General features: G+C 37.4%; 1 protein-coding gene across 1 annotated transcript; it reads left to right on the top strand.

Moving 5' to 3' along the window:
* Nucleotides 1-1,572: 1,572 nt before the first annotated feature.
* On the top strand, nucleotides 1,573-11,084 carry LOC143576752 (aldehyde dehydrogenase family 3 member F1-like). Its single transcript, XM_077060780.1, has 10 exons — nucleotides 1,573-1,799; nucleotides 5,250-5,318; nucleotides 5,556-5,652; nucleotides 5,733-5,939; nucleotides 6,007-6,128; nucleotides 6,683-6,787; nucleotides 6,897-7,069; nucleotides 7,146-7,236; nucleotides 7,310-7,459; nucleotides 10,725-11,084. The coding sequence occupies exons 1-10, from the start codon at nucleotides 1,602-1,604 to the stop codon at nucleotides 10,971-10,973; spliced, it is 1,461 nt and encodes a 486-aa protein (XP_076916895.1). The 5' UTR covers nucleotides 1,573-1,601; the 3' UTR covers nucleotides 10,974-11,084.
* Nucleotides 11,085-11,481: the final 397 nt, after the last annotated feature.

The raw sequence follows: 11,481 nt of genomic DNA, 5'->3' as shown, positions 1-11,481 counted from the left end.
TTATGTTTTAAAAAAAAAACTTTATATTTGATCGAGATCAGAAGATAATAATAATAATAATAATTAGTTATCTTTTACAACAACAACAATAGTGTGTAACTCCATTTGCTAGTAACTAATAATTAATTAAATCATTAACGAGTATTAGTTACAAAGCAAACATTTTATATTGTACTAACCTACCCTTGCATTTAAATAATCATAAAATAAAAAAGAAATAATGTGATTAGTTATAATCTCTTCTTACACTTCTCGTACTAAAAACACTTCTGAAATGGACCAAATCATATATATATATATATATATATATATATATATATATATATATATATATATATATATATATATATATATATATATATATATATATATATATATATGCACACACACACATATGGTTCTACAACACCATTACATCACTAAAACAAAAACCCACATTTTACTTACCGGGCGCCACATGACGCAAGTCGCCTCATTTTGTAGTCCCTCCACTACACATAGCCTAAGACCCTAATGGTACACGTTGTGGGGTAGTGCCTCTACCACCTCACAACCATTTTAATAACAACTAGGTTTATACCTAATGCGTTGTGATAGTGTATTAATGTGCATTCGATTGGTATGAGTTAAATTCTTTACGATACCAAAAATAAATTGTATTAATCTGTCTACGTAGAAAGCAAAAGTGACACTCGTATAGCTTATAATAAAAAAATTATATATTAAAAAAAACAAATACAAGTTATGATCGATGTGACATGAAGTCGGTTGGTATCGAGTAGCTTCGTTACGACACTGAGACTAAACCCAAAAATTAAATAAGTAAACGCCCATAATACTCATATAGCATATGATAAAAATAAATAACATATTTACATATAACAACTCTTATTCAATTGGTAAAACTCGTGCATTTCAGTGACGACTCGACGTTAATTGAGTCGGTTTCGATTACGTTCGTTACTTTACTAGAAAAAACTAAAACAAAAGATATTTACATATTAAAACAAAAAAGAAAAACTTAATACTAGATCTGGTTGGTGCCGTTAGGAGGCCAATAAAGGTTTTGTGACACCAAACTGTAATATTTATCTTATATGTGTGTGTGGGGTATCATGTTTCTACCAAACCACAACACTACCAATCATCAAAGGGCGTTAGACCTTTAACACCCTTTCACACTTTGGGTGGGTATGGTCCACATCTTTTCACTTATCACATGCAAACAAATACACACATTTTTTTTAGTTTCTTTTCTTTTATTTAAATATTAGTAAAACTCCAACGTGATAGTTTAGTTAAACACCATTGTTTACGCGACAAGATGTTAGCCCTTTTTAATTAAGTCAGAATGGAAGGGTAGACTAATAAGTAACAGAATTTTCACAAAAATGATATGCGACCCGATATCACGTGTAAACGTGGGCATGTATTATTTTCCACGTTTAAAAAGATAGATCATTGAAATTGTACATGCTTAGTATTTGCAGCATTTATTTCCTAGCTACATAAATATATATCATCCACAAACTACTTTTTCCCTATTTAAAGCAAACACATTTAATACTTGATAGTACATGTAGCTGTTGGTTGTTGCAGCCATGATTGACGATCTGGAGATGAGGCGGAGTGTGGAGGAGCTCCGGCTGACGTTTAAGAGCGGGAAAACCAGAAGCGGTGATTGGAGAAAAGCACAGCTTCGTGCAATTCTACGACTTATTCAGGAAAACGAAGATACCCTCTTCCGGTTACTTGAATCTGAACTTGGCAAACATCCTATCGAATCTTATCGAGATGAAGTACTCTCTCTCTCTCTCTAGTGATTATTTTGTAAAAATGCAGGTCAATCTAGCTAGGACAATAACTACGGCCAATATGGTTGATTTTCTTGTTATTGTAAATGAAATTTTCATGATAAATTGTTAGGAATTTAGAGGCACGCAGCACACACAACCCCAAATTGCAGAAACGTGAAGAACACATGATTTAACGTGGTTCAGACTAACCAACATACGTAAACGGTGATTATAGAATTACAAGTACATGAGATATTTATAGAGATTAAACTAGGTTATACATGTTGAACTTATTAGATCAACTGAATCAAGAACTCGAACCCAATATTGCTTAAACTTTAATGTGGCTCTTTTGTTAATACTCCATGCACTCTATTAAAAGTGTCTATATTTTCTTTTTTATTTGTCACATTAAAAATGTCAATTTTTAAAATTTATTAGCCAATTTTCAAATTTACCATTAAACACATACAACTAGCATTAACAAGTAATATTGATGGACCCAATTTCAAAGGGCATTATTGTCATTTGGTAAACAAAAAAAAAATAATCATTCAATCTACCTTGAACTTTATGTTTTTCCAACCATGACACTTTTAATGGGACGTATGGAGTAATAAATAAGAACAGAATACCAAGAAATAAATAAGCAATGCCTTATTTATAGACTGCATAAAACTTTGATCAACAAGATACAGAATTAAGAGACCTAAACAATTCCTAATTCTAACTAATATAATTTTCATAAATAACTTAGACACTAAGTTATTCAACTTGATAAATGAACTTCATATCTTTACCATAACCTCTCCTTAAGATCTTACGTATCACGCTTAAACTTTTTATATTAACCATTCGGGGTCCTTTAAGTTGGTATTGCATAAGTTTTTACAAAACATGCATAAAATAAACGAGCTGAAAATGGGCTAGGTCGCCTCTCTCCTTTTCTGTGCTTCTGCCTAGTTGGCCCAAAAGTAGGCGATGCAAACTAAGTTTGCAAAAATGCTAGGAGGTCGACAGGGGAGTTGAGAGTAATCGGCATTAGTTAGTGAGTACGCGACCTTAGTCAGCGAGTACGCGACCTTAGCCGGAGAGTACTTGGGATGGCTCACCGAGAACTTGGCTTAGGCGGGGATTACTCGTTGAGTACTCGGCGCTTAGGCACGATTTTTACAACCATGATGCAAACCCAACAATCACTCACTTGAAGGCTTCGAATACTTTCACTTGTGCTTCACACGTAATTCTGTAATTTGTCATCGTAACTTTAAGCTCCTCCTAATTGCCACCACCTTCTTAATGTTTACTCTAAAAGGCTCGTTGAAGCCGCACTGAGCTTTAACTCATCAGTCACGACTTCAACTACCCGTGACCCTTTCTTCCCTTTCTATGCATGCTTCCACTACAACACGTATGCCACTATTCTGTCATTAGAATTATACCTTGAAGCTACACTGTCCATTACCAGCAAGTAATCAATCAAATAGACTTTTATACTTGGTTTGCTAGTTCTTTTAACTCATTGTCGACCGGGAACTGTAACCGCAACTACAACACGATCCATCCCTATGACCCCATTATTGCAAAATACTCAACCTTTACCTTTCTTTACTCTTGCTCCTAGGTGTATCATTTGCAATGTAAGCTTCTTTTGTACATGAGATTCTTTGAATCCGATTTTCACTTTCACTAGAACATGATTAACTCTTTCAGGAGGTTCCTTGATCGTATATAATGAACGTCTCTTTTGTCATGAGCAACAACTAGGTTTCCCTTGACCATTTTCCCCTGTCCACCGCCAAAGTAAACATCAAGACCCTGATAATCCAACTACCCAAACGAGATAAACATCCTCTTTATGACTGGAACGACTCTAATGTCTTTAAAGTCCAGGTGGTTCATACTAAAGTTTCCAAGTTAATATCCCCGATGCCAGTAACATCTAGAACATCATCATTCACAAGTCAAACCTTACCAAAGTCCCCGAATTTCAGTATCTTGACAGTTTCCATCTTCTAAGTGGCATGAACAATGCACCAGAATCCATCACCCCAGAATCAACGTTAGTCTCAACACTGCAAACCAAAGCATATTTAGAGTCGTCTATTGTAGTGTTCACTTCCTTTTTATCATTCAGACACTGATTCCTAAAGTGTTCCACTTCTTTGCAATTCTAACAAGCCCATTCCTTTCGAGTCTTGGAATGAATCCTTCTCTTGCTCCCATTGCCCCATTCCTTCCTTTTATTTCTACCTTCTGTCATCAGCATTGAATTTGATGATTCCTTCTAAATCTCTACGTCTGACATATTCTCCTAGAATTAGGTCTCGAATTCCATTAAATGTTAAATTAGTAGTTCCATATGAACAACTAACCGTTGTCACTATTCATGACAACTCTCAAGCAATGAGGATAACACCAATATAGCTTGAACCTTACGTCAAGCTTAATGTCAACTGACACTATTCGAGACAAAATTGAGGTAGGTTATTGTTGTGAGTTGTAACAAAATTTAATGTGTTTGGGTCTAATTGACTAATTTTCCAGGTGGTAGTTAGGATTATTCTTTATTAAGTGATAATAGATTTACAAGTACATGACATATGTTTATAGAGACTAAACCAAGCAAACACGTTTAAAATAGAAGAATTGAGAATGGGCTAGGGTCGGCTGGCCATAACCCCGCCTCTCTCCTTTTTCTCGCTTCTAGCTAATCGGCCCTAAAGTAGGCAATGCCTACTACCCAACAATCATACTCCTGATTTCGAGACTCAAAAGCTACAAATGGTCTTGAACAATTTTCTAGTATGGCACAATTCTAATTAGTGGCGTGTATGGGTCGCCTTTGATCGGTTTTTGGTTCAAACCGTATCAATACCGAAATTTCACATTTTCATGTATATGTTTGGTTATTGGTTTAATTAGGATCTGAAGAATTTGGCCAAAGTAGTGGATTTGGGCCGTAATTCTTATAGTAAACTTTTATGAACAACCTATTAATGAATTTGAACATGATATTTTGACCCAAAATAATGAACTTAGTCCGTAGTTCTTTTAGCTTAAATTTGTTGTGAACCACTTATTAACAAACATGAACCTGCATTGTTGACCCAAATAATAAATTTGGGTCATAAATCAATAACAAACACACAAACAAGCTCGTTTCCGATGTTCGGTTCGGTCATGCTACGGTTTGGTTTTGGAACAAGGTACAATCGAAACCAAAATTATGATTATGTAAACAAGGGGCTTTTTCGTCAATATTGAAGAAAAATACCAAGTGATTATTTTGATAATTAAGTCAAAGGACAAAAATAGACAATCATTAGGGATGTCATGTAACAACTAACAAGTACTTTTTTTAAATAAGCACTTACGTAGATGAAATTGAAGATAGGTTCAACCTTATGCCTTTGTTAGAACTTAGAATGATCCAACATTTTGATCTTGCAGATTGGGGTGGTCAAGAAATCAGCTGACCATGCATTGACTTACATTGACCAATGTATGTCCCCAAAGAAGGTTTGCTACTTTCTTTTTGTTTTCTGTCTTCTCTACAAGAACATATTAGTTAATATTCTACACTATTGATCAGTAAGACATGATACCTTACATGTTTTTTTATTAATTTGTATCCTCTGTTACATACGATCACGTGTCATAAGTTCAAGTTAGTTATGATAGGCATACGTTTATGATATACCACGTCAATTGCTTTATTACTTTACTAGATCTAATCCTAATAATATATCCCGGCAGGGTCGGTTACCTCTAGTTTTCTTTCCAGCAAGTGGAAAAATGTTGTCCGAGCCACTCGGCCTAGTCCTCATAATCGGTTCTTGGAACTTCCCAATCTGTAAGCTAAGTTTTATAGCCCTTTCATAATCTTCTTGCTATCTTTCTAAGACTAAAGAATTACAAACATTTTCTTTGCAGCACTAATATTGGACCCGTTAATAGGAGCAATATCCGCGGGCAACACAGTGGTGCTAAAGCCTTCAGAGTTAGCCCCGAATTGCGCCTCTTTTCTTGCCAATATATTGCCATCTTACTTGGACCCCAAGGCCATTAAGGTTATAGAAGGTGGAATTGATGTATCCAATCAACTTCTACAGTATAAATGGGACCAAATATTCTTTACGGGTATGTTCTTAATCAGATCACATTATATTAATGGTGTGTTGCTTAATCGTTCGCTCAAAACTTTCAGGGAGTACAAAGGTGGGGAAGATTGTCATGGCTGCAGCTGCAATGAACTTAACTCCTGTCACATTAGAGCTTGGAGGAAAATGTCCAGTCATCTTTGATTACCTCCCTAACTCAGATTTGAAGGTATTTAGTTCTCCTTTACTCTCTCTGAGCTCGCGTATGTGATGTAGAGCGGAAGCAAAAACTTAACCCAAAGATACAAACTCCTTTAGATAAAAGCTGAATGACGGATTTTCTGATTGGCATGTTCGCAAATTTTCAAAATTATTGATTAAGAAACTGTAAATTAGAACCATAAGTAGACGCTTAATTTATTTTAATAACTATATGCGAGTTTTAGATTAAAAAGAGCAAAGTACTAAAGATTGACAAAATGGGGGGGGGGGGGTAATTTTGGTTGAAGAAATTTGGGTTTGACAGCTAGGCCAAACCGCCTATGGCTTTGCCACATTATGTGGCTTGTCAAGAATTTCTGTCCGTTGGTTATGAGCCACATAACTCCATTTCTAGCCCAAGTTATGCTCATGTGAAGTTTAGGCATTTTCTGTCCTGTTTCTACATTTCTAACTAGTGTAAATAAGAACTTGCTAACTCTTAGGTAAACTCGATCACTCTCAGTGTGTGCACATGCTTTTGTGCTTTAACGTATGAAAGTTTATTATATGTGGTGATTCAAGGTGGCTGCTAAAAGAGTTTCTAGCGGAAAGTGGGGTGGCTGTGCTGGACAAGCCAGCATAGGAGTTGATTATGTGATTGTTGAACAAAAGTTCGCGTCCACACTGGTATCTAATATTTGTAATCACGCTCTTGCTAGAACTTCTTTTGTTGAAACATAAGTATTTTGGTTCAGTTTCAGTTAGTTCTTGTTGCGTTCGTGTTTTCTCATTCTAGATTGAACACCTGAAGAAGACCATTAAAATATTTTATGGGGATGATGTGAAAAAATTGAAAAACCTCTCAAAAATCATAAATAAGAGCCATTTCGATAGATTGAGAAGTTATCTTGAAGATCCTGCAGTAGCAAACTCTATAGTTTATGGCGGTTCTTATGATGACACAAGTTTGTAATAATCTTTCCTTTGCCTTTTGAGGTTAAATCTGCGTATGGTAATATTGCATCTAATAATAATTGACTTGCAGGATCATTGAACCCACAATCTTGTTAGACCCTCCACTAGATGCCGCGATCATGAATGAAGAGATATTTGGGCCTTTGCTTCCGGTTATCACTGTAAGAATTCTTAATATTATTTTTTATGTTTTTGTTGGTTTAAGGTTAAGGTGTGTACTTGTTACAACAACAGATGGCTAAAATTGAAGAAAGCAGGGAGTTCATTAACTCTAAGCCAAAGCCTCTTGCTCTTTATGTGTTCACCAAAAACGAAAATTTCAAGAAAAGGATTTTGGCAGAAACATCATCTGGGAGTGTGACTTTCAATGACACCATGGTTCAGGTACATGCTACATTTGGGCCCTTTCATAGGGAAATCTAAATTTGCATTTTTATCAAATCTTCGAAATCGAAAATCGTCAATTAAATGCCGTAATTAAGACGTAATACATAAATGCTTAAATTAAGATAATAAGTTATTAACATATTATACACTAAAAAGGGAAGATTTAAATTGGGGACACAAATGATGAATTTGAGTCTGATAGCTAAGCCAAACCTCCTAAGGCGTTTTCCACATGTTGCGGCTTGTTGAGATCATCTGTCCAATGCTTAAAAGCCGCATAACTCCACTCGTAGCCCAATTAATGCCCTTTTATGTTGAGCTCATTATGCGTCGTTTTCCCCTATCTAGTTGGCCCAAGGAGGTTAGCTAACTATTGGATCAACACCATATCACCATGACACGTTAATTAGATTTTATGTTCGGATAATCAGATTCTGCTTTTCATTTCTTAAAATAACCACACCTCTAGAGCACACATTTTTGGCGCAAAGTCCTCCAATTCGAGGGTGCAAATCAGTTTAGTACGTTATGTAACCTGTAGAAAGATATAATTGGTATAATTTGCTTGATTCTCATTATCACCAAACCGGTTCCATATATACACAGGAAATCCTATTTAATTAGTGATGAAATCAACTAACAATATTATCTATATTTAACCGATATACATGTCGACTATACAATATCTATTAGACCCCCGCAGTCGAAGTTGGAAGTTCACGAAGGCTGAGACTGGTACGAAAATCTTCAAATAGGACTTTAGGAAGGCCTTTCGTAGTAGATATTGTATAGTTGGCATGTATATCGGTTAAATATAGATAATATTGTTAGTTGATTTCATCCCTAATTAAATGGGATTTCCGTGTATATATGGAACCGGTTTGGTGATAATGAGAATTAAGCAAATTATACCAATTATCTCTTTCTATATGGTATCATTAGCCTAATCACCGCCGCCGCCCACCTTCTCCTCCTTCATCATCTCTCTTTCACTCGCCGGCGGTACCCCCTCGATCCTACTCACCAACAATGGAATCGAAACTTCACCCACCAATCACCGTTTCCAACATCAGGCATGTTGTCCCGATTCTTCTCGATAACGAGACCGGCCAATACACATCGTGGTCGGAATTGTTCAAGATCCATTGCCGTGCATATCAAGTTTACAATCACCTATTGCCAAAACCCGCCCCTGCTGCCTCCTCCGCGTCCAAGGATAAACAAACCGCCGAAGACATCGCGGCTGCCCTTGCTGCCGCCGACCTTTGGGATCGGTTAGATGCCATAGTCCTTCAATGGATTTATGGCACCATCTCTCTTGACCTTATCAACACTATCCTCAAACCCAACACGACTGCACATGAAGCTTGGACCACCCTTGAAACATTATTCCAAGATAACAAATCATCCAGAGCCATCTACCATACCCAGAAACTTAATAATACCCGCCTCGATAACTTTGAAAACATGGCAGCCTACTGTCAAGAGGTCAAGGTCATATGCGACCAACTTGCTAATGTCGAGACGCCATTAACGGATGCGAAGATGGTTCAACAACTTGTTACCGGGTTAATCGAGCAATACGAAGGGATTGCTATGTTGATTTCCAACCTTCAACCGCTTCCCTCGTTTCACGAGGCACGTTCCAAGCTTATGCGGGAATATGATCGAAAAACGAACATGACCTTACATGCATCACAGAACGCGGGAGCCGCTCTTCATGCTACAACCTCTCAAAAACCCGACACTCAAGCCCCTCGGTCGGATCAGCGGTCCACTCCTGACGCATCGGCTGACCGCGGTAGGGGTAGGGGTAGGTCCCGTGGTATGGGCCGTGGTCGTTTTGGTGGTCGAGCACCACCCAACCGCACCTATTCACAGCCTCCAAATCCATTCAACTCGGTTCAAGGTCAATGGGTTTTCCAGCGCTCATGGGGCCACGGTTCACATGCAAATCAATGGTCCAATCAACCACCGTGCCCATATTCAACCACCCCTCGGTCCACTGGTAGTCATTCTCCGGGTATCCTAGGCCCACAACCGAATCAGGCGTTTACAGCAGGTTACACCCCGACCGACATTGACCAGGCCTTATACACAATGTCACTTAATCCACCGGATACTCCATGGGCTATGGACAGCGGAGCAACCACCCACATGACAAACCAGCCAGGTAACTTCACGTCTTACTTTAATAATGGCATTCATCGTAATATTATCGTTGGAAACATGACCACTGTTCCGGTTCTTGGACAAGGCGATCAAATCTTACCCCTACCGTTTCCGCCACTTAAATTAACCAACGTCCTTTATGCACCTAATTTAATCCATAATCTTTTATCTGTTAGACGTTTAATCACAGATAATTGGGTTTCTGTTAAATTTGACCCTTTCGGTTTTACTGTGAAGGACCTCAAGACACGGACCCGTATCCTCCGATGCAACAGTACCTGTGATTTGTATCTCCTGACGCCATAAATGCTCTCAAAAATCAAGTCTCCATCAGCAAATGTGGCGATCTCACAAACACTGTGGCATCAACGTCTTGGCCACCCTGGCTCATGTCCTTTGCAATCTCTCAAGAAATCTTCCTTTATTTCTTTTTCTAAGTCTAATAAACGTGTCTGCGAACCGTGTGTTTTTGGGAAAAGTGTCAAACTCCCTTTTATTAGTTCATGTAATCGTACTTATTTGCCTTTTGAAATTGTTCACAATGATCTTTGGACCTCACCGATCTTGAGTTCCGGGGGTCACCGCTACTACATCTTATTTATTGATGATTTTTCTGATTTTATATGGACGTTCCCGATCAGTAGGAAATCACAGGTTTTCTCCATTTTTCAACAATTTTATAACTTGATTGGAACACAATTTGATAAACGCATTAAAAAATTACAATGCGATAACGGCAAAGAATACATCAATAATCAATTTACTCAATTCTTTAATAAACACGGTACGACGTTCCGTCTATCGTGCCCTCATACCTCCTCCCAAAATGGTAGGGCCGAACGCAAAATCCGCACTATCAATAACATGGTTCGCACTCTTCTTGCTCAATCCAACCTACCAAACACCTATTGACACTATGCTCTTGAAACAGCAACCTACCTTTTAAACATCCTACCCAACAAATCAAATAACCTCAACAACCCAACCACAGTCCTATTTAACCGATATACATGCCAACTATACAATATCTATTATAACCGTTATAAGTACATTCTAAGTTCTAATTAAATACACTTTGTTACATTCGCAGTTTGTCTGTGACGACTTGTCATTTGGAGGAGTTGGGCAAAGCGGGTTCGGCAGGTATCATGGGAAGTATTCTTTTGATACATTTAGCCATGAAAAAGCGGTTCTAGAGCGAAGCTTCTATTTGGAGCTCGAGCCGAGGCATCCACCATGGAGTACTTTCAAGTTGGAGTTCTTAAGGTCTGCATACGACTATAACTATGTGAGAATGCTGCTACTACTGTTGGGCTTGAAGAGGCCATCTAAACCTTGAGAGAGAAAGGGTGAATGCGAAGTTATTATGTAAAGGCGCCTTTATGCCATTTTATATATATATATGCTGGATTTAATTAATGGTTTATATAAGTTTCAATGTACTTTGTTAGTTGGCTCGGCTTGTCTGATGTTTGAATATTACATTAATATGTCATCAGAAGTGTAAAGGGCTGGTTTCAGTCCCTCGCTTTGCTAACGTGACTTATTTTGTAAAAAGTTCGGATAAGGTTTAGAGTTTTTGAAGGTATCAAATTTATATAATTGTTAGAGTTGGTCGAGTAACTGATATTTTAAATTAGTTTTAAGATCGAGTTTGGGAAATGAAATATGATCCATTGCTATTAGCCCGCGGGGACGCTCTTCAGTCATGATTATGATAGTTAATGAGTAATGGAATGCAACATCCTACTTCTACTAATAATAAATATAAGAGTGTTGTTTATTCAATGGTATGTTGTTGTTTAATTATTGAATAATAATAAGTTGAGTTGCGGACTTGAAAATAA

Source organism: Bidens hawaiensis, unplaced genomic scaffold (genome assembly GCF_021521415.1).
Source record: "Bidens hawaiensis isolate Kalapana, Puna unplaced genomic scaffold, B.hawaiensis_p1.1 tig00028286_1, whole genome shotgun sequence".
Classification (NCBI taxonomy): Eukaryota; Viridiplantae; Streptophyta; class Magnoliopsida; order Asterales; family Asteraceae; genus Bidens; species Bidens hawaiensis.
The sequence above is the reverse complement of the archived record's forward strand: the minus strand, read 5'-3'. Positions and strand labels throughout refer to the sequence as shown.

Coding starts and splice junctions, on each gene's coding strand:
- LOC143576752 (XM_077060780.1), top strand. CDS start 1,602: ATGATTGACGATCTGGAGATGAGGCGGAGTGTGGAGGAGCTCCGGCTG. Junction 5,319..5,555: donor AATGTATGTCCCCAAAGAAG/GTTTGCTACTTT, acceptor ATATCCCGGCAG/GGTCGGTTACCTCTAGTTTT. Junction 5,940..6,006: donor GGACCAAATATTCTTTACGG/GTATGTTCTTAA, acceptor CAAAACTTTCAG/GGAGTACAAAGGTGGGGAAG.